At 41.4% G+C, this 25,076-nt stretch overlaps 1 protein-coding gene across 1 annotated transcript in view; it reads right to left on the bottom strand.

Annotated features, from left to right (window-relative positions):
- Window positions 1-25,076, bottom strand: part of LOC136866793 (GTP-binding protein RAD-like) — a 490,305-nt gene that overhangs the window by 152,025 nt on the left and 313,204 nt on the right. The window contains exon 2 of the mRNA XM_068227065.1: window positions 12,659-12,750. Coding sequence (XP_068083166.1) covers window positions 12,659-12,750 — 92 coding nt within the window. The remainder of the gene's footprint in view (window positions 1-12,658; window positions 12,751-25,076) is intronic.

Genomic DNA, 25,076 nt, shown 5'->3' with positions numbered 1-25,076 from the left:
CTTTTACCTACTTTATTGGGGCCGGTACTTGATAAGGATTTGGCCAAGATTTATGACCGGATGCGCTTTCTGCCGCCAATCCTTTGTAGAGGGATGCATTATATACTCACCATTGCGAATTTCTATGGTACTTGGTAGTGTGGTGTATCATAGATGAAAATAAGTGAATTAACCCTTAAATCCACAGCACTGTATGTGTGCAAAAGAGAATGTACTTGCTTGTTATATCTGCTTTAAGAGTTTACAAGTGTGCATTTACTTCTACCTTGCAAACGAACTCGCTATGTGTCGCTAATGTAGCAAGAAATTAATAATATTTTATTTTATGACAATACTTGCTTATCAGCTGGGGTGGTGTAAATTTTAAACAGTTAAAACAATTAAAATGTTGTTTACCTCAGATAATTCATGAGCAAGGACATCCCTAAGAATGAAATCTGGCAGTAGCTACAGTAATCGTACAACTTTGCATATACTCCTATTTAAAACATTCGAAACTCTTAACATTTTGACTGATTCAAATAAATAAATAAATAAATAAATAAATAAATAAATAAATAAATAAATAAATAAATAAATAAATAAATAAATAAATAAATAAATATTTTTACATAAATGACTTTTAAAATATTTTAACCATAATAATGCATTACTTCAGGAAAAATCTATAATATTTGAAATACATAAATAACTCCGCATTTAAGGGTTAAGATGGAATCGAATACCCTGAAGAATTAACCATACGCACTAAAAATCCTCCGTCCGTCCGGAAATTGAATCCGGGGCCTCCGAGCCGAAGACCAGCTCGCTGACCATTAATTCAAGGAGCCGGATAATAATAATAATAATAATAATAATAATAATAATAATAATAATAATAATAATAATAATAATAATAATCATACTGGGCGAGTTAGCCGCGTAGTTTGGTTCACGTAGCTCTGAGCTTGCGTTCGGGAGATGGTGGGTTGAATCCCACCGTCGGCATTGGTCAGACCTAACCCTTTCCCATCCTTGCATCACTGGAAACCTTAGATGTGTTAGTGAGATATAAAAACCACTAGAAAAAGATCACTCTTACAGATAAGTTATGAAAGATTACGTGGATCATTGACATTACTATACGAAATTCCTGGAATTAGCAAACAGTAACTATTCAATCTTATTATGTCAGCAAATGGAATCGTACCAAAACAGCTACAGACTACACCTACTGAAATTTCGTCTGTGAGAAACTACAGACGGCAGTTATATTGGATATATACCGGCAATCAGAAAGATTCTAAATACTAACTGAGCCAGCAAACCTTCCTGCATGTTACCATCGAAGTTTTAGTGAAGGAGAAAAAGATAAAGAGGTAATAACATTATTATAATTATCCCGACTCCTTTGCTGAATGGTCGGTGTCAAGGCCTTCGGTTCAGAGGGTCCCCGGTGGGTTCGATTCCCGGCTGAGTCGTGGATTTTATCCGCGTCTGATTACTCCTCTGTTTGTCCCAACACACTTCTCTACACATACACACAGCACATCACACTACCAGCCAACACAAAAACATCCCTCTACACAGGAGTGTCGGGGTCGATGACCTAGAAGTTAGGTCCATTTAAACAACAATCATCATCGTCAATATTTTACGCAGTTCTCACATGAGTTTTGATGAACAGAAACAGGTGGCTAGTAACGGCAACTACCAAGCAAACGTTGAAAAGTTTGAAGCAGATGATCACTGACGCTAATCAGCATACCGAGCAAGATGACCGTGCGGTTAGGATCGCGTAGATATGAGCCATGTTACCAAGTAAGTTGGCCGTTCGTGCGGGTCGCGCTTCTGTAAGCTTGCATTCGGGAGACGGTAGGCTCGATTCCCATCATCGGCAGTCCTGAAGACGGTTTTCCGTTGTTTCTCATTTTCACATCAGGCAAATTACAATAATTCAATTTAATTAATAGGGGTCCTCCTATTCATTTATTCAAATTATTTATTCAATAATTGTAATCCCACTTCAATATGGATCATGAAATTTCTAAATATCAACATCAGGCAAATGCTGATACTGTACCTTAATTAAGGCCACCGCCACTACCTTTTCCATCCTAGTCGTTCATCAACCCTGCATCGCCGAAGACCTGTGATGTGTTACTGAGACTTAAATATAAACACATCTCGGAAGTAAAAATAACAGACCGAGCTCGATAGCTGCAGTCGCTAAGTGCGGACAGTATTCAGTATTCGGGAGATAAAGGGTTCGAACCCAACTGTCGGCAGCCCTGAAGATGGTTTTCCGTGGTTTTCCATTTTCACACCAAGCAAATTAAGGCCACGGTCGCTCCCTTCCCACTCCTATTCCTTTCCTGTCCCATCGTCGCTATAAGACCTATCTGTGTAGGTGCGACGTAAACAACTTGCAAATATACATATAACAGCAAATTCACATGGAAATAGAGGAATTCTTACAGTACTGCCCGCCATGCATTTCTTATTGGTAAAATTAGAAACAGCAAGCGGGTCAGCCGGTGTCAGAAAGTTCCTAAATACTGACTGAACTAGCAGAACTTCCTGTGTTATGGTGTTATTTGAAGGCCCTCATATACGACCGTCTCGTGTTGGTATATTTACTAGTACACAAAAGATCTCCATCGGGACAAATATCGGGCACCTCAGTGTCTCCAAAAGCCGTGAATAATTGTTAGTGGGACGTAAAACCAATTGCATTGATTATTAGGAGCAGCAGGCACTACATGAAATTCGTTCGTACACAGGTTGAAGTAAGTTTATTTTATGTTGTAAGCCCGTCTTGTTTGAATACTTGGTTTGCTTTTCGTTGCCATGAACAAATAATCCCTTTAACTAAATGGATGAAAGTGAATAATGAATGTGGTTTATTGCACTCGATGTTCAAATTACAACATGTTACAACAGATAATAACCCATATTACGCATCACTGACTGTCTAAACGAATGTCTAAAACCGGTGTTACGATTATTGATCATGGCATGTTGAATGTTACGGTTATTATTATTAGCAGATTATTTCCGACTCGTTGGCTGAATGGCCAGCGTACGGGTTCAATTCCCGGCCTGGTCGGGGATTTTAACCTTAATTGGTTAATTCCAATGGCTCGGGGACTGGGTATGTGTGGCGTATTCAACATTAGAAATCATCCTAGGTAGGGCCCTCATATTCACAGACATGAAGGTCGCCTAATAGGCCGTCTACTAGAAAAGGACCTGCACCAGGCTTCTCTGGAGGCCATACGCCATTAATGAATAATTAGCTCATAATTAACTTTTCTTTTTGCTATTTGTTTTTTTACGTCGCACTGACACAGTCAGGTCTTGTGGCGATATGGGATAGGACAGGGCTAGGACTGGGGAGGAAGAAATGGTGGTCTTAATTAAGGCACAGCCCCAATATTTATCTGGTTTGAAATGGGGAACCACGGTACACCATCTTGAAAGCTACCGATATTGGGGTTTGAACCCACTACCTCCCTAATGCAAGCTCACAACTACGTGACTCTAAATGGGTAGCCAACTTGCTTCTTGGTATTATTTATTATTATTATTATTATTATTATTATTATTATTATTATTATTATTATTATTATTATTATTATTATTATTATTATTATATTGAAGATGCTCAATAATTAGATCATCGTTTCAATGTCATGATAAGCTGCCATTGTTTTTTTTTCTTTTGCCACGAATAATTATTCGTACATGAGGAAATAATTACGTCCGTATCCTTGGCGGAATGATCAGTTCATGATCGGTTCACAAGACCCCGGGCACGATTCCTTTCCAGGCCGAGGATTTTAACTGTATGCCGTTAATTACTCTGAATCTGGAACTAAGTGCCTGTGTTCGTCTCAATGCACTTCTCTTCATCTACACACAACTCACCACCATACCAAGCATCACAGAAATAGTGAATAAATTCCTCCACACAGGGTTGGCGTCAGGAGGAGCATCTGGCTGCAAAGATGAGCCAAATTCCGCAATGAAATGAAATTTAAAAAGTCAAAAGGAGAATAAAAAGAAGACGACAATTCAGTTTAGGGACGCGAAATTGTATTTAAACCATTCTCAGTGTACAAATGCATATTTTGTGATGGCAATTCCATTGCCGTAGTTAATGTCCCTGTTAAATAATTGGATATGAAATACATCCCCCGTTAATTCATCTGTATGTCTGTGTTGTGTTTCCTTATGTTCGGCACATTATGATGCCCAAATGGTTGACCCTGGGATTGGAATATATTGATATTAGTATTATTTATTAACATTTCTGAAATCAGATATATAGGTAGGCCGTAGATCTAGCTAAAGCTGTGAATCTTATCTTGCTATATATTATAAAAATGGATGTATGTATGTAAATGACACATCTCCACCTAAACCACTGCAGCAATTTCAATCAAATTTTGAACACTTATTATTTGCTATCCGGAGACGAGCACTGTGGGGGTAAGCCACCTCTAACCCCCTTAGGGGTGGGGGTTAGGGGGTCAGGTAAAAAAAATCGAAAATAGTGTCGAATCCATAGTTTTTGGGGTAGCTGAGGTGAATAGTGACACTCCCGATTTTTTAAAAGTCAAATTTCTGCTCCCATTTGGGCGGGGGCGAGGGGGGACTGATATATAAAATTAAACGAAAATAGTGTCGAATACATAGTTTTCGGGGTCGACGAGGTGAATTGTACACTCCGAATTTTTAGTATCAGGAGACAAACTACGTGGGGTTAAGACAGCCCAGGAAACCTTTGGGGCGGGGGGGGGGGGCAAGGGGGTCAGATATACAAATTAACGAAAATAGTGTCGAATCCATACTTTTCGGGGTCGCTGAGATGAACAGTGACACTCCGGGTTTTTTAAAGACCAAGTTCAGCCCCCTTTGGGGGGTGTGGGTGAAGTGATATATAAAAATAAACGAAAATAGTGTCGAATACATAGTTTTCGGGGTCGCCGAGGTGAATTGTACACTTCGGATTTTTAGTATCAGGAGATAAACCACGTGGGTGTAAGACAGCACAGGAACCCTTAGGGGCGGGGGGTCAGGGGGGTCAGATATACAAATTAACGATAGTGTCGAATCCATACTTTTCGGGGTCGCTGGGATGAATAGTGACACTCCGGATTTTTAGTATCAGGAGATACACCCCAAGAAAACTTAGGGGCAGTGGGGCTCAGATACAAAAATCATCAAAAGTAGTGTTGAATCCATACTTTTCGTGGTCGCTGAGATGAATAGTCACACTCCGGAATTTTTTAAAGTCCAAGTTCAGCCCCTTCGTGGTCGGGGGCGATGGGAGAGTGATATATGAAAATGATCGAAAAGAGTGTCGAATCCATAGTTGTCGAGGTCGCTGAGATGAATAGTGAGACTCCGGATATTTTATAAGTTCATCCCCCTTTGGGGTGGGGGGCGAGCGGGGAGTGATATATAAAATTAATCGAAAATAGTGTCGAATACATAGTTTTCGGGGTCGCTGAGGTCAATTGTTCACTTCGGATTTTTAGTATCAGGAGACAAACCACGTGGGGGTAGGACACCCCAGGAACGCTTAGGGGCGGGGGGGGGGGGAGGGCGAGGGCGTGAGACATATATATCATCGAAAGTATTGTCGAATCCATATTTTTTGGGATCACTAAGATGAACAGTGACACTCCAGAATTTTTTGAAGTCCAAATTCAGCCTCCATCGTAGTGGGGGAGATGGGAGAATGATATACAAAAATAACCGAAAATAGTGTCGAATCCATAGTTGTCGGGGTCGCTGAGATGAATAGTGAGACTCCGGATATTTTATAAGTTCATCCCCCTTTGGGGTGGGGGGCGAGGGGGGAGTGATATATAAAATTAATCGAAAATAGTGTCGAATACATAGTTTTCGGAGTCGCTGAGGTCAATTGTACACTTCGGATTTTTAGTATCAGGAGACAAACCACGTGGGGGTAGGACACCCCAGGAACGCTTAGGGGCGGGGGGGGGGGGGGAGGGCAAGGGCGTGAGACATATATATCATCGAAAGTAGTGTCGAATCCATATTTTTTGGGATCACTAAGATGAACAGTGACACTCCAGAATTTTTTGAAGTCCAAATTCAGCCTCCATCGTAGTGGGGGAGATGGGAGAATGATATACAAAAATAACCGAAAATAGTGTCGAATCCATAGTTGTCAGTGTCGCTGAGGTGAATAGTGAGACTCCGGTTATTTTATAAGTCGAAGTTCATCCCCCTTTGGGATCGGGGGTGAGGGGGGAGTGATATATATATAATTAATCGAAAATAGTGTCAAATACATAGTTTTCGATTTCGCCGAGGTGAATTGTACACTTCGAAATTTTAGTATCATGAGACAAACCACGTGGGGGTAGGACACCCCAGGAACCCTTAGGGGCGGGGGGGGGGGGTGCGAGGGTGCTGAGATATAAAAATCGTCGAAAGTAGTGTCGAATCCATACTTTTCGGGGTCGCTGAGATGAATAATGGCACTCCGGAATTTTTTAAGTTCAGCTCCCTTCGTGGTGGGTGGCAATTGGAGAGTGATATATAAAAATAAACGAAAATAATGTTGAATCCATAGTTGTCGGGGTCGCTGAGATGAAAGGTGAGACCCCGGATATTTTACAAGTCCAAGTTCATCCCCCTTTCTGGTGGGGGTTGAGGGGGATTCAGATTTAAAAATAATCGAAAATAGTGTCGAAGCTATAGTTTTCCGGGTCGCTGAGATGAATAGTAACATTCGGGATTTTTAAAGTCCAGCTTCAGCCCCCTTTGACATAGAGGTTGAGAAAGGGTGAAAAATAAATTGTCAAGAATGCCCAAGGTAAGAGACGTGTGCATGTTGCAGTATGACTTTCAAGTATGACTTACTACCTGAAAAACATACTGTGGGAGTAAGACGCCCCTAGAACCACTTCGGAAGCGGGTGAAATATATAATCCATATTAATAAATAGAAGTCAGTTTGGCGCAATCTATATATACTGTATTATACATATATAAATTAAAGCATAAAAATGAAAACAGACGTGAATTAATGAGACCATTCTAGGCACCCTAGAAACTTAAAACTTGGTACCAGACAACCAGATGACTTCAGGATCCCTAGAAAAATTTAAAATTCTCAAAATTCTCTGAGAGGGACACGTTGGGAGTTTCAAATCTGCATAAGAACACAGTCGGTGATATTTATCCTGAACGATAACCTATAGCTTTCATGAGCTTAAAAGTTTCCTCAGTATTCGGGAGATAGTAGGTTCGAACCCAACTCTCGGCAGCCCTGAAAATGGTTTTCTGTGGTTTCCCATTTTCACACCAGGCAAATGCTGGGGCTGTACCTTAATTGAGGCCACGGCCGCTTCCTTCCCACTCCTAGCCCTCCCCTGTCCCATCGTCACAATAAGACCTATCTGTGTCGGTGCGACGTTAAGCAACTAGCAAAAAAAAAAAAAATTAAAAAAAAGTTTCCTGAAAGTCCTAATTTGTAAACCCCTCCCCCATATCAAGATGGTAGCACAATCTCCCAGACGAGTTAGAAAATTGAAATTTGGTAAAATTATAGCTTTTTGCCTGTAACCGATGGAAAATTTACGAGATGTTTAAAAAATTTATTTTTTTACCCCCAAAAATATCGAAATATGGAGGCAATTTTAATGACGATGCAGACCTTCCTTTCGAGGTATTTGGTGGCTAAACGGTAAGTCGTATCACAAAACGGATGGCACAGTCTCCGTTCAAATTGGAGTGATCTACAATTTTGGTCTGTCGTATCTCTATCCCTTATGTTAAATTTGGCTCTATTTCTGAATTTACCTAAATTTTGCACTTCGTACACGTATAATTGATGGTTTGAGTCACTTGGAGGAAAGATGGGATCATCAAATTCTACACGAATATTGGCCCACCCAGCCAAATTCTATGTTTGAAGCTGTCGCATAAATATCTGGAAAGTAATTCACTGTGTGAAAACCTTACACAAATTTCACCCTATTCAACGTTTATAAAATAATCTTGCATTTAAATAGATGATATACGAGGAAATATCATAGCGCCAGCCATTTAAATAGCTAAATGAGGCCAGAGTCGTCTTTTTATACAATCCGTTTTTCAATATGAATGCACCGTTTAGCAGCAGTTATTCTGTAAATGAAGGTGAACATGCATATATTTCCGTATGTCGATCTACATTTATTAATTTAAGTCGATTTGTAGCGATCTACAAAGGGGTGTGTCTTACATTGTAATTAATACTTTACAAATCAAAAGTGACTCTCAGCAGGAGGGCGTCTGCTGTTGTAATCAGTACTCCTCACATCGACTTTAACTAGCAATAGGAATGGGGTAGTTCTCCAACGCCTGTGTACCATTGTAATGTATAATTCCCTTCTTGATTTGACTAGCAGAAGGCAAGGGAGCGTGCATTTTTTTAAAACTCTTTTACCTGATTCTCTTTATCATTAGGTATAGGAGCCCCCGATTATAAACAAATTTACCCATCAAAATGTGACTGACGATACGCATAGTGAATTGCGGCAGACAAGTGGACCTGTCGTTATCATCACAACTCTGCAACTCGTACTTCACATTGGAAACAACTTCTGCGGATCTCCCTATGCTTTTTCTTGGATAACGCCAAGAGACATGCAACTATAGTAGCAGTACCCACTTGTTTGTAATATTTTTCTTCTACCGATTTTCATACACCTGTGGGGTTGGGGGTGCGAAATGTGTCGAACATGTGGATTTGGCCCCGTTTTACAGCCGGATGCCCTTCCTGACGCCAATCCTATGTAATCAGTATTGCGTGTTTCTGTGATGGTGGGTAGTGTAGTGTGTTGACTGGATACGAAAAGGAGAGTGTTAGGACAAACCCCCAGTCCCCGAGCCAGACGAATTAATCAGACGCGATTAAAATCCCCTATCAATTATCCAGCCGGCAATCGAACCCGGGACCCTCTGAACTGAAGGCCTCATTGCTGACCATTCAGTCAAAGAGTTGGACACTTTGAAATAAAATATATTTGCTTTAATTGTATCTGTTAAAATTACGTATTCAGTAGTTGGCGGCACTGTTCGCTGCTTTATTAACGTCACACTAACACCTCGAAGGTTTTCAGCGATGGATGGGATGGAAAAGGCCTTGGCCTTAATTAATGTACAGCCCCAGCATTCGATTGGCGTGAAAATGGGGTAACCACGCAAAACCATATTCAGGGCTACCGTGGGTGGGATTCGAACCCATTATCTCCCGAATGCAAGCTCACAGCTGCGCGACCCTAACCGCACGGCCAACTCTCTCGATGATGGGCTGTTAAAACCAGATTCATTACCTGCTCTCCTATTACATATGCGGCGCTTGAAAGACAGACCTATGTAGCTCCAGCCTACAGGACAGAGCTGAGTTGATGGCTCATGGGGTAGTGACTTTGAACAAGAACTGACTATTGGTTGTCACATCAGTTGCGTATCTTAAGGGACAGTTCACTCCCTCTCTTGTTGCCCATTTCGGCTGTTAGTGAAATGAAAACGTGCCGGCATAGACCCACCAAAACAGCCGCGTAGACGGGATTGATGGAGCATCGAGGAAGACAGTTCATAAAAGTTCACCAGACATCGAGTGAATCAATCACAAATGAGTTTTGTAGTGCTATTAAATGACCAGCTACCATCATGTCCAGGCGGTCAGAGAGAGGAATGTTGTTCCGTGATTGAGCAGCTGTCCATCAGAAATGGTGTAAAGTGTGACGCCGAGGAGGCAGACTTCCTATTTATTATAATTTCTTTTATATAATCTGATATTATAATTAACGTTGATCTTCTCAGGTGGAGTACGATGATTTGGGACCCGAATTTCTATGGTGAACTTTGCCTTACCCCTAAGCGTGCTTTCGAGGAGAGGAGTAATAAAAACAACTGATATAGCCTATTTAAAATGCGTAAAGAGAATAGTAAATAATAAATGAGTTCTTTACCGGTTGAAATTAAGTCATGAGCCACTTTATGACTTTGTAACAGTTTTCACAAGTATTAGATTAATTAATTTTGCCAATTAAAGTAGACTGGATTTCTTTATTGACAAAAACTTCATGAATCATGTGTTGAAGATGATACCATAACGAATAGAAGAAGTGTTATCTTTTATCCCTCAATAGTAATCCCTCAATAGCATGTGTTGAACACGGATAGGGATGGCATTCTCCGCTACGCAACGCTCCAGTCGACTTTAGCTACATGATCTCCACGCGTGTTTATGTGCTGTATCGGAAGTTTTTTTTTTTTTGCTGGGGGCTTTATGTCGCTCCGACACAGATAGGTCTTATGGCGACGATGGGATGGGAAAGGCCTAGGAGTTGGAAGGAAGCGGCCGTGGCCTTAATTAAGGTACAGCCCCAGCATTTGCCTGGTGTGAAAATGGGAAACCACGGAAAACCATCTTCAGGGCTGCCGATAGTGGGATTCGAACCTACTATCTCCCGGATGCAAGCTCACAGCCGCGCGCCTCTACGCGCACGGCCAACTCGCCCGGTCGGAAGTTTTGTTAATCGGTTGTAGTGTTTTAGTGGTGTTCTGTGCAAACTGTTACTGATATAAAATTGTCTGCACTATTACTTCATAGTATTAATACCCGAAATGCTATTGTAGGAAGCATTAAGTGAAAGGGAATTGAATTGCTTGCCATGTGTTGAGGGTATCTCGTGCGATAATAATTTTCTTGTTATTTAGTGCAAGTAAACAGCAGTTATCCCTTACATTTTCCTGAGTGCTTAATTTGAGTAGTGAAGATGCCTTGCTGTTTTGTACCAGTAACTAGATCAGGTTACAGGGAGTGTAAAGAGGTAAGACAGTTTTTCACACCCCCTAACGATAAGGAACATTTTATCTAGTGGAAAAGGGCCATACCAAGAAAGGATAGGGAACTTACGTAAAAGTCCCACATCTGCGATGTTCACTTTTCAGAATATTTAATTGTTAAATTTGACAATAGATAGAAGGAAAGGAAGTAGTTCTCCTAAGAACCAACTGGCGATTGAAAGACTATTCTCTTCCACATATATTTCCTAAGGTAAGAATTAATCATTGCCATTTTCAGCGATCCATTCACCTATGGACTTAATTTCCTTTACTATATTATTTGCATCAGCATTAAAATACTTCCTGTCATAAAAAAACTACCCGGAAATTATTTTCGGCAGCTAAAAGTTTTGTGAGTATCTGGCTGCGTGGCAAGTGAACAATTTTATCTTAATAAATCAGTTAACACAGTTAAGCATACATCTGGTTTCAACCTACCTAAGGGGATGCAGACATAATCAAATCCAATAAGAACGCAATACGGTAGATATCAGTACTGGAAAATAAGTGGAAACTACCCCAAAACCGTACTATGATTGTGGTAACGTGATTCAGACCATTCTTCATATCGTCATGCACTACCTACTACGAAAATTTTAATGGGACCATGTTGGACCTCCATCAGACCAAGTACGAAGGAGTGAAGTGGTTAAAAATGTTGGACAATGGTTTTTAATAGTTTTTAGTTGTTGTTAATCAGAGATCTAATACGTTTTTTATTTGTTAACAATTTGTTTTACGTCGCACTGACACAGATACGTAGGTCTTATGGCAACGACGGGATATGAAAAGGCTAGGAGTGGGAAGGAAGCAACGGTCACATTAATTAAGGTACAGCCCCGGCATTTTCCTGGCGTTAAAATGGGAAACCACGAAAAACCATCTTAAGGGCTGGCGACAATGGGGTTTCGAACCTTCTCTCTCCCAAATGCAAGTTGACAACTACGTAACCCACACCGAGTAGCCACTCTCCCCTTTTCTGTGCATACGGTATGTTTGCAAATAACATGTAATATAATTTCTATCACTAAGCCATACGAAATAATAATAATAATAATAATAATAATAATAATAATAATAATAATAATAAACTATAACAACATAAGAGAAGAAGCAACGCAGAGAGGGGAGAGAGAGAGAGAGAGAGAGAGTTTTAGAAGGAAAGTGTTAAAATGGAACGCTTCCAAGCTCAGAAGGGAAAGAAACCAGGCTCAAAATAATCCGAGAAGAGGAAAAGAAGTCAAGGCGGAGAAAATTAACGAGTATTGAAGGAAGAAGAAGGAACACAAATGGATGAAGCATTGAAATTGTCACGTGATCCCTAGAAGACTCTAGCGGAGAAACAATAATAATAATTAACATCATCCATACATCTTCATCAGCAGCAGCTGCTGCAGCGGAGAAATCACATGCTTCACAGTTATTTGAAGAACATTAATAAAGTCGACATGATAATAAGCTTTTTAGGCGTTTGCCGTGAAAGCATCATTCTAAACAATAACGTCGATAATGTCCAGTACATGTGCTTAGTTATGAACTCCTGAACAACGATACCTCAATCTCAGTGCTTGAAGATAGCTACTTAGAGCCACTAATAGCTGTCGAAAATGTATCACAGACACATTTTAAAACAAATTTGGATTATCTTACGGTATTGTAACATAAATTAAAAGCGAACTCTTAACGACACTTTTATAATGGAGTCAAGAATTCGCTTGCTGCTTGTTTGATGTTTTAAGGGGCCAACATCGAAGGTCATCGGCCCAAGAATTGGCTTACAGCCTGAGAAAACTTACCGACATCTCGACGCTAGGGTGATCAATGAAGATCATTTCAGACTCCTCTCCATCCAGCAGAACCGATACTGACTTCTCCCCAAACTCGTCATCTGAAATATGAATGTCACGTTATAGTGCACAATTTTCTTCAGAACACATACATACATACATACATACATACATACATACATACATACATACATACATACATACATACATACATACATACATACATACATACATACATACTGAAACAGGAAACGCCCGTAATCGAACTGGCGACCGCGTGGTCTGTTTTATCCTTTCAAATTGCGCGCGTTGTGAGCTGGGATGCAACGCTTCCGGCAAGCGAGCTCGCGACAGCCTGCTAAGACACGACTACGACGTCACGAAACTCGTGGCCCACACGTTAGAAAGAACCATTTAGAAGCTATTCTATATCTCCGCTTCAAGATGAGATATCGATTAACGGACAACGGGACCGTGTAGCTTACAATAACAGATAGCTCAGGTCCAAATTTCATGTTAAATATTTTGCTTAAGGAGATATCACAACGTCCAGATATCACGTAATTTCAATGACGTGTATGCTCAGGATCAAGCCCGGGTATATAAGACGAACGAGAAAACAGTATAGACACAGTACAGCAGAGTGCAGCATAGTAGAGACCTGCTGCCCGAGGTTTTCCCGGCAGTAAAGTTCAACTTTTTTGCACGAGAGTCAAGTCCGAACGTCAAACTAAGTACCCACGAGGTATAGCCGAGAACTCATAACACCAACAGCGGTATAAATCCTGCATTGTAAGTTTTTCCAACTACTTGAATATTACGCGTGACTTACAATATACAAGTGTTAGACATCAAACATATTAATACCGTGTGTGATAGAACTGTTGATTAACTTATAAATGAATACGACGAGTCTACGTGTTAACTTCTACGAGTAAATTAACCAGTTAGGACTTTGTTTGTGGAAACTACATGCCTAATACTTCATGGTTAGAAGTAAAGACTGTACCATTAACTGTGTTATATTTCGTGGTGATAGAGTGATAGTAGACTGTTTCTCAACGCACCGGGAACGTAGACTGAATCCCACACTAAGATCACGTGTGAGGTCGAATGAATATACTTTATTTTAATTTCATTGAACTGTATCAACTTGGCAGTCAGAACTTAGTGAAGTCAGGGTACTGTGAAGGTTCAATAGTCTTAGCATAGAATGTGTTTAAAACTTACTTAATTGCATTAAACTGGCAAGTGGAACTTAGTAAGTTCAGTGTCTCATGACAAGTCAATCACCTAATTAGTGGACTCGGTTCAAATTACTGCGTATATTAGACGTGCTACTTGGAACGAACAGTGCAATATCACTCGAGGTTGTGTATGTAAACCGACGCCCCATGCATACTCCGACCGCCCGTATTGTAATGTGAACTCTCGCCGATGGAGACGTGGTAACTCCGAGGGACGTGGTGATGGTGTTCCGGTCTATGGTGGACGTGATAGCTTCGAGGGATACGTGGTGGTGGTGTTCCAGTGATGGTGTTCCTGATCCATGCTAGACATGGTACTACAGTCTGTGAGGACACAGTCAAACGAAGCTACTTCTTCAATAAAGTGATATGCATCTGTGTCATTAAATAATGGTGTGAACTGTGTCTTATCAAGTAACTTTAAATTCAGCAAGTCACTTTAAAATTTTCCAGCTAATTTAATTTTCATTCAATATGATTTCGAACTCTTACATTCCATTTTTAAATAACTTGCTATTTCTTAAACCCAGTGTAATATTAACTCGTACCGGCGAACTTGCTAACGAGTGGCAAATTTGAAACAACCACTTCGTTAATATTTCTACGAATTAGAACTTTGTTTATCTCCATATTACTTTAGTTAGTTAGCTAATTGAAGAATGAACTTTAGCTCTTAATCTGATAGGCATATCAAGATTGAACTTTGTTTGCTCGCACCAATTAATCCTTTCAGAAATGAACTCTTATTAAATTCGTTAGTTCCATTTTCAAGAATTATCTGTAGTTTTCAAAGTGAACTTAATTAATGTCGTTATTTATGATCTTCAAGAATGAATTTTCTTTATCCAAGTTAATCAATTATATCAAGAAAAGATTTCATTAATTTAATTGGTGTACTTCAATCTAAATATTTGTCGCTAATACGATTGACACAATCTATTATCATTTTATTGAGTATTAAGTACATATGAGTGTCCAATTTGACAGATATTCAAGGAAATGATAGGCCATTCGTCTACTTTAACTGATTTTTATTAAGTTTATGTGGCCAGCAAATGCAATCTTTTGGTCCCTCTCTGTACAATCTCCTAACTGAAGACCGCACACGCCCTGAGAAACCCTCATGCTCAATTACAAGCGTCAATGGGTGTGTTTCAGTTAGTGGTACAGAGAGAGAGGACGAAAAATACGTGGCGCCACAACGTGGGGCTCGAAAGGAGAACACATACTCCACAAGTAGGAGATATACGTGGATAACCCTAACGTATTAGGCAATGTTGGACCTAGGATCTTTTATAAGCACTCAAGTAGGCAACATGGAAAATATACTTGCTGCTATCGAAGCCCTTAGGCTGAATATGAGTCAACAACTTACCGAGGCGAATGCCAACATCACTTCTGAATTAGTTAACAGCATTGCTGAGGTGAATATCATAATTGCCGGGGTAACTTTGTGACATTCCCCTTTTTGGAGAACACTAATTGAACGAGAAATGCAACCATGCAAGCTAAGGGCGCCAATCTTTAAGTTGATGACTTAAAGATAAAAATTTATAATCAAGCTTGGACGGACTCTTATCACAGGGATGGGGTGACAGTGCACTAATCATTAAGCAGGAGAATTAGAAATCAAAAGGCTAATTAAGGCAGATTGATTAAAGTGAACTATGAAAATACTATTTATTATCTTGAATATAAATGACGACGGTTTAACGAGAACTGAATTTAAAATAGGAAATGAATTTAACAAAAAGTTGAATGACTCTACTTCGCGAAAACTTGCAATATTTTTAACTCGCTTGCTCACCATGTAGTCTTGTTCTGCTGGTCCTTGGAAAGCTTCCATCCTTGTAGCTAGAACATCACCGGTCGTCTTTGAGATAACTTTATCTGCAGCTAAGTACCATTCCTGCCTTGCAAATTGCAACAACCACTAATTGGATGATGGCTTTGAAACTATCACTCCCTGTTATGCTCTATCCCATATATTGGAGATGAGCCCTAAGTCATAGTTAGAAAAACCTCCTTGGGTTATGTGGAGAGGATACTCAATTAATAATCCTTCCAACTTTACTGAAAATGTGCACTGAAGTTTCATTTCTATCTAGTTTAATACTACCTATTGTCTTAGACTGGTATAAACTGGTCTAATACAGAGCTGTTCGTACTTCCTGATGAGAGTGGCTATACACCCATCATTCAGAAATTCCTAAGTACCACGTCGTGGTAACGAAGTAATGAATGTAGAAGTGATAAACTATCACACTAGTCCACTATGGTACCACAACCATAAGACAAGTTATCAGACCTAAAGCGAAATACAAGATAGAAGAATCAAGATGAATAAGAATGAGAATGATGCCAAGAGCTCCAACACGCCCTTTTATAACCTTCTCTGGCTCTAATTACAGGTCGCTACACGTGGTCCAATCAGTTGACACGTCTCTCCCCACTCCAGATATTAAAGTTGATGGGTCCCAACCATGATATCAACTGTTCTTCTATTAGCCCTTTCACTCAGTATCCATGGCAACATGACGCTCCTTTGAAAATATAGGCGGTGATCAGTTTGAATTATTCTGGTCGAAATACAGTAGCTTTCGTTACAACGCTTGAACACGTGCTCGCTTTTCCCAGAATTTGATGTCTAAATTTGTCCTTCCTTCTTTCTCGGTGATGTGGCAAGATAGAGGAAAATCTACTGCAAGTTAAATTTAAACGAATGTCGCAAGAAACTAAGTTAATATTAGGATATTCAGCCCTCGTTTACAAGTCGTAGTTACAAAGTAATGAAATGATAGTGAGCAAATGATTAAACATGAATTATAATAAAATTACATACCAAGATAAATATCATGACGTTAAATTCCTGAATTAATTACACATAATAAAATTAACATAATTACACTGTGACGTCTGGAACGTTACAACAGCTGACGTTGCAGTGGTAACTGCTAATATGAATAAAACCCTCGAATCTAAATTTACCGAAGCAAATACTGAAATTGAAACTAAATTTGCCGAAGCGAACTCTAAAATTGCAGCGGTAACTATTGACATGAATAAAGCCATAGAATCTAAATTCGTCGAGGCAGACAAACGACATTCTGATTCTAATGCTATCATTAAGCAGCGGCTTACGCTGGCTAGTGGACGCATAGAAAAAATTAGTGACTATAATGCCAAAATAGAAAGGAGGTTCACGGAAATGAATACTCATTTCGGCAGTAACCTCGAAGCGGTAAAAGAAGACATTAGATTACAGGTGGTGAATACCATCAAGGATGATTTACAGTCTATTTTAACAGCTTCGAATCCAATATCCCAAGATTTAAATGATCTTAAGGCAGAATTTAGGGAATCTCATGGCAACCTTTCATTGGCACAAGCTAAGATAGACTCAGTCCAGGAAACGTTAAGAGATTCGCTTAAAAATCCTATAGGTAGAATTAGTAATGAAGTCAGACTCCTTAAAAGTAAACAAGGATAACTTTATAAATGCTTCACAACTCAACCTGTAACTACATATATTCAGGTTACCCGTCTCTGTAAGGACGTAGCAGAGGTAAAAAGGGACCTTCAAGCAGAAGTTAAGGAAATGGGAACGACGATGCAGACGCAAGTAGATGCCTTCGACAATGAAATCACCTTATTAGAGCAGCAGAGGAATGTTTCATTTTCACCATCATTGTCACTGGGATCATATTTCGACAGTCCTAATGTAACTACTATTTTAAATTACAAAATGATAGGCTTGTGAAATTTTCAGGACAAGAGGAATATACTGCCAGAGAATTCCTAGCACATGTTGTGAAGTATTTCCTAGAAAATCGCGTTAGTTCTGAGAGGCAACTTCACACTGTGTCGAAACTATTAGAAGGACGCGCACTCTCAGGGTTCGCAGCCTTTCAATTCAGCTTCAAAACTTATTCTGAATTTAAAGAGGCTCTTTTAAAAAGATTTTGGTACACTGAAGCTCAGCACTCAGTTAAGATGCAGTTATACTCGAAACGGTATTATACTTCTATTAATATGTCAAGGTACTCAGACTATTTTATAGCTCAACTTAAGAAGATACAATTCCTAGATCCACCCCTACTTGAAAAGGGATTCAAGTAATTACTCTACAATTTCCATTCCATGTGTTCAGAAAATTGTGGTCGCTGCCGAAATTAAAGATTTAGAACAACAAGATTCTCTATTGAGGAGACTGGACACTGCGAACATGCAGCCGACGTCCAGGGTTAACAGGAGTAAAGACATTACTGCCAACCCCGTAGAAATTAAACCTCCAGATCGTCAAAAAAGAGAGCACTTATAGGACAGGGAAGTTAGGCAAACTACTCCCACTCGATATAGGGGATTTAGAAGACATTCATATCGAATAAATTCACCATACCGTCAAAGGACTACATTGAAGAAGAAAGAGGAAACTCAAGAAAGAGACCAAGCCTCGCCTCGCGCAGAGATTGAGAAGAAGTGGCATGAAACCAAAGAATACTTAAAGGAACGAAACCATTTACCTGGAGCAGCCTCCCTGGAGTACCAAGAGCACTCAAGACGGATAGAACTACCTGATCATGACTCTAAAGTCACAGGTGCTAAACAGTCTCCGATCTATACCATAGAAGATAGCCTGATAATCACATGGAGGATGATCGGATAAACCATTATATAAAATTGAAGTAATTTATTAGCACATAGAAGGCTCAGAGTTATTACTGTATATGGAGATACTCCACTATCTAAACCGAAAATTCAGCGTACATTACCTGTCGTTAATCTGAGGATAGGCAAGATGAATGTCGCCGCATTAATCGATTCTGGAACACAGATGTTGCTCATTTCGGAAAGACACCTTGAGGCCTTAAGTGACAAAAAGGACGTATAGGTGATGCCAGTAGCCCGACTTAAGGTTCAGAGGATTTTGCCTGATAAGGTTGTTAAGTGCAAGAAACAAGCTTTCATCGATCTTTACATTGATAGCGTACTCTTCGGGCATATTTTTTTATCTTGCCTGGAATGCAATTTAATCTGATCTTAGGGTCTGATTTTATGTTGAGTTTCCGTGTGGTGATAGATTATTCTGCTAGTGTCATTCGGTATTTAAATCCGGAATCTGTGGAAACGCGTATGGTAGAGGGAGATAAATTGATACACGGGTTAGAAGCTCTTGATGAAAAACTCGATGGTGCAATAGAAGCGCATAATCAAGATGATGCAGCGTCAGTCGAAGTTAACCCGAAGGAAGAGGGCGACCAGGAGAAAGAAGGACCCCTGGAGGACGAGTTTGTGTCCATAGTAGATGAAGTCACTGATTATGATGAGGACTACGTCGCCTCGATTACATACGCTATGATTGACGCAGAATCCCGTTCAGACATAGCATAAGCGACTAATGTAATTTTTGAAATTTACCCTAAAGGGATCGACAGCAAACCAGGTGAAAACCTTAATTACGAATACCATCTCAACCTTAAGGATCATTCGCCCTACAAACGTAAAACCTATCCAATACCAGAAAGGTATCGTGAGGAACTCAGGACTCTAATTCATCGGATGAAAGAAGATGGAATAATTTCACGTTGCATCACCCCGTTCATCAAACCTTTAGTGGTCGAAAGAAAACCCTATGCCTAGATGCGCGTGCGCTGAATGACAGGTCATTCTGGAACATTACCATCTTCCTTTGTTACGAGATATCATCAGGCGTTTCCATGGGGAAAAGTATTTCAGGTGTCAAGATATGACTTCGTCATATTACCATATCAGGCTAGATAAGAAGAGCAGATTATACACTGGTTTCTTATTTGAGAATATCACCTATGTCTTTAATCGGCTCCCATTCGCGAGTAAGAATTCGGGAGCAGCCTTGATTAGAACTTGAGAATCAGCTGTCTGATGAAGTGAAAGCTATCACTGAGATTTACGTCGATGATATTTTGATCGCATCAGAGACGTGGGAGCAACATCAGGCAGACATTCACGAGGTATTGCAGGAGCCAATGGAGAAGAATTTCAAGATCAATGCCCAAAAGAGTCAGTTTTTAAAACTGAAATTTTGTTTTAGGACATGTGATCAGTGGTGAAGGCATATACAATGCTGCAAATTTAAAGGTGTATTACAAGAAGGTGACATAAAAGACATCCCCATTTTTTAACCCGAAGGGGGTCATGAAAGAGTAACCGCCCGTGATCGAACTGGCGACCGCGCGGTCTGTTTTATCCTCGAAAATCGTGCGCGTTGCCAGCTACGATGCAACGCTTCCGGCGAGCGTGCTCGCGGCAGCCTGCTAAGACACGACTACGACGTCACGAAGCGCGTGGTCCACAAGTCAGAAAGAATCATTTGAAAGCTTTTTTATATCTCCGCTTCTAAATGAGATATCGACCAACGCACAACGGGGACGTGTAGCTTAAAATAACAAACAACTCATGCCCAAATGTTATGTTAATACATATCTTATTTAAAGTGGTATCGCAACGTCAAAATGTCACGTAATTTCAATGACGTGTATTCTCAGGATCATGCCCAGGTATATAAGACGAACGAGAAAACAGTATAGACACAATACAGCACAGTACAGCATAGTAGAGACCTGATGCCCGACGTTTTGCCGGCAGTAAATTTCAACTTTCTAGGCGAGTATCAAGTCCGAACGTCGAACTAAGTACCCACGAGGTACAGCCGAGAACTCTAACACCGACAGCGGTATAAATCCTGCATTCTAATTTTATCCAAATATTTGAACATATCGCGTGACTTACAATATACAAGTGTGAAACATCAAATATGTTAATACCGTGTGTGATAGGACTCTTGATTAACTTATAAATTAATACGAGTCTACGTGTTAACTTCTACGAGTAAATTAACCAGTTAGGACTTTGTTTGTGGAACCTGCATGCCTAATACTTCATGGTTAGAAGTAAAGACTGTACTATTAACTGTGTTATACACTGACTGACAGAGCAAATGCAACACCAAGAAGGAGTGGTTCGAAAGGGATGAAAGTTGGGGAAAAAACAGAGACGGCACGGACGAATAATTGATGTTTATTTCAAACCGATATGCAGGTTACACAATGCGCACGGCATCGACTCAGTAGGATGTAGGACCACCGCGAGCGGCGATGCACGCAGAAACACGTCGAGGTACAGAGTCAATAAGAGTGCGGATGGTGTCCTGAGGGATGGTTCTCCATTCTCTGTCAACCATTTGCCACAGTTGGTCGTCCGTACGAGGCTGGGGCAGAGTTTGCAAACGGCGTCCAATGAGATCTCACACGTGTTCGATTGGTGAGAGATCCGGAGAGTACGCTGGCCACGGAAGCATCTGTACACCTCGTAGAGCCTGTTGGGAGATGCGAGCAGTGTGTGGGCGGGCATTATCCTGCTGAAACAGAGCATTGGGCAGCCCCTGAAGGTACGGGAGTGCCACCGGCCGCAGCACATGCTGCACGTAGCGGTGGGCATTTAACGTGCCTTGAATACGCACTAGAGGTGACGTGGAATCATACGCAATAGCGCCCCAAACCATGATGCCGCGTTGTCTAGCGGTAGGGCGCTCCACAGTTACTGCCGGATTTGACCTTTCTCCACGCCGACGCCACACTCGTCTGCGGTGACTATCACTGAGAGAACAGAAGCGTGACTCATCGGAGAACACGACGTTCCGCCATTCCCTCATCCAAGTCTCTCTAGCCCGGCACCATGCCAGGCGTGCACGTCTATACTGTGGAGTCAATGGTAGTCTTCTGAGCGGACGCCGGGAGTGCAGGCCTCCTTCAACCAATCGACGGGAAATTGTTCTGGTCGATATTGGAACAGCCAGGGTGTCTTGCACATGCTGAAGAATGGCGGTTGACGTGGCGTGCGGGGCTGCCACCGCTTGGCGGCGGATGCGCCGATCCTCGCGTGCTGACGTCACTCGGGCTGCGCCTGGAACCCTCGCACGTGCCACATGTCCCTGCGCCAACCATCTTCGCCACAGGCGCTGCACCGTGGACACATCCCTATGGGTATCGGCTGCGATTTGACGAAGCGACCAACCTGCCCTTCTCAGCCCGATCACTATACCCCTCGTAAAGTCGTCTGTCTGCTGGAAATGCCTCCGTTGACGGCGACCTGGCATTCTTAGCTATACACGTGTCCTGTGGCACACGACAACACGTTCTACAATGACTGTCGGCTGAGAAATCACGGTACGAAGTGGGCCATTCGCCAACGCCGTGTCCCATTTATCGTTCGCTACGTGCGCAGCACGGCGGCGCATTTCACATCATGAGCATACCTCAGTGTCGTCAGTCTACCCTGCAATTGGCATAAAGTTCTGACCACTACTTCTTGGTGTTCCATTTGCTCTGTCAGTCAGTGTATTTCGTGGTGAGAGTGATAGTAGACTGTTTCTCAACGCATCGGTAACATAGACTGAATCCTACACTAGGATCACGTGTGAAGTCGAATGAACATCATTTATTTTAATTTCCTTGAACTGTATCAACCTGGCAGTCAGAACTTAGTGAAATCAGAGTACTTTGAAGGTTCGGTTATCTAAGCATTGTCTTTGTTTAAAACTTATTTAATAGCATTAAACTGGCAAGTGGAACTTAGTAAGTTCAGTTTCTCATGACAAGTCAATCACCTTATTAGTGGAATTGGTGCAAATTACTGCGTATATCTCCGACTCGTTGGCTGAATGGTCAGCGTACTAGCCTTCGGTTCAGAGTGTCTCGGGTTCGATTCCCGGCTGGGTCGGGAATTTTAACCTTCATTGGTTAATTCCAATGGCCCGCGGATGGGTGTTTGTTCTGTCCCCAACATCGCTGCAACTCACACACCACACGTAACTCTACCCTCCACCACATTAACACGCAGTTGCCCACACATGGCAGCTGCCGCCCACCCTCATAGGAGGATCTGCCTTACAAGGGCTGCAGTCGGCTAGAAATAGCCATACGAAAAAAACTGCTTATATTAGACGTGCTACCTGGAATGAACAGTGCAATATCACTCGAGGTGGTGTGCGTAAACCAACACCCCATGCATACTTAGAACGCTCGTATTGTGATCTGAAGTCCCGCCGATGGAGACGTGGTAACTCCGAGGGATGAGATGATGGTGTTCCTGCCTATGGTGGACGTGGTAACTTCGAGAGGTACGTGGTGATGGTGATGGCCACTTTGGTAAAATTTCTACGAATTAGAACATTGTTTTTCACCATATTACGTTAGTTGGTTGGTTAGCTAATTGAAGAATGAACTTTAGCTCGCAATTTGATGGGCATATCAAGATTGAACTTTATTTTCTCGCACCAGTTAATCTTTTCAGAAAGGAACTCTTATTAATTTCATTAGTTCCATTTTCAAGAATGATCTTTATTTTTCAATGTGAACTTAATTATTGTCGTTATATATGAACTTCAGGAATAAACATTATTCACTTAAAATAACTACGTATTTCAAAGTGATCTTTCTTTATCCAAGTTAATCAACTATATCAAGAAGGGATTTCATTAATTTAATTGGTGAATTTCATTCTAAATATTTGTCGCTAATAAGATTGACACAATCTATTATCAGTTTATTGAGTATTAAGTGTGGTTGAGAGTCCATTTTGACGAATATTCAAGGAAATGATAGGCCATTCGTCTCTACTGACTGATTTTAGAAAGGTTAAGTGGCCAGCATATGCACTCTTTTACTCCCTCTCTGTACAATCTCCTAACATAAGACCGCACACGCCCTGAGAAACCCTCGTGCTCAATTACATGCGTCAATGGGTGTGTGTTCTTATACAAAACATACATATATGTAAACACTGGTGGAAACGTATCCAAACACCATGAAATAATGCATGTAGTGTAAGGAAAGTTTGGTAATATATTTGTCGAGGTAACATATTTAATGGGTTAAAGGTGCAAGACTACAGGTTAAAGAGAAAAGCCATCGCAAATATGCCATGCTGGTCCATTAATAACCGGTGTAATCGCCTGACTGTTGAATGCAGGCATGCAGACGTGCATTCATTGTGTCGTAGAGGTGTCGGATTTCAGCTTGTGGGATGGAGTTCAGTGCCTTTTGCACTTTGTCGGTCAATACAGGGACGGTTAATGCCGGTTGTGGATGACGTTAGAGTTGTTGTCCAATGATGATCGATTGGGGACAGATCGGGGAATCGAGCCGGCCAAGACAACATGTCGACACTCTGTAGAGCACGTTACATTACAACAGGGGCATGGGGACTTGCATTATACTGTTGGAAAACACCCACGTGAATGCTGTTCAGGAACTGCAGCAGAACAGGTCGAATTATCAGACGGACATAGACATCTGCAGTCAGGGTACATGGTATAACCACGAGAGTTATCCTGCTCTCACAGGAAATATCTCCCCAGAACAGACTTCTCGGAGTAGATCCAGTGTGTCGACGCCGCAGACAGGAGGAATGCAGGCGCTCACCTGGCCTCCTAACCAACGCACCGTCGTCACTGGCACCAAGGCAGAACCGGCTTTCATCGGAAAATACAACGGACTTCCAATCAATCCTCCAACGATCTCTCGTTTGACTGCACTGATTTCACCGACGGTGGTGGTTTGGAGGAAGTGGAGTGCACGACGCAGGGCGCATGGCTTGGAGCTGTCTTTGAAGTAACCGATTTCGAACAGTTCATTGCGTTACTGTGGTGACAACTGCTGATCGAATTGCTGCTGCAGACGCAGTCCGCTGCGCCACAACATACGCCGGGTATGGCAGTTCTCCCTGAAGGTGGTGCCACGGGGGACGTCCGGACCCGGGTCTTCTGGCGAGCGTACCTTCTCGTGACCACTGCTGCCAGCACGCATTCACAGTGGATTCATTCCTGCCAAGTCGTTCTGCAATAGCACAGAAGGAAAATCAACCTTCACATAGCCCTATTATACGTTATAGTTCAACCGCAGTGATCTGTTGATACTGTACTCTTCGTCGTCATAAAGGCATTGTTGACCCACTCAGAGTCACTCTGTCCAATCTAACGCTCTCGCACAGTACATCCCGTATTTAAAGCAAACCTGATGTGCAACGTCATGGAGCCGCTACTAGCGCCACGCTAATGTAATTTGCGAGAAATTTGAATTAACGTCATCTTTAAGATGTATAAAGACGCCTACTAACGTTCGTTAATCTAGCACAACCCCGTC

Source organism: Anabrus simplex, chromosome 3 (genome assembly GCF_040414725.1).
Source record: "Anabrus simplex isolate iqAnaSimp1 chromosome 3, ASM4041472v1, whole genome shotgun sequence".
Classification (NCBI taxonomy): Eukaryota; Metazoa; Arthropoda; class Insecta; order Orthoptera; family Tettigoniidae; genus Anabrus; species Anabrus simplex.
Note: the sequence above shows the minus strand (reverse complement) of the source record. Positions and strands in the feature narration are given on the sequence as shown.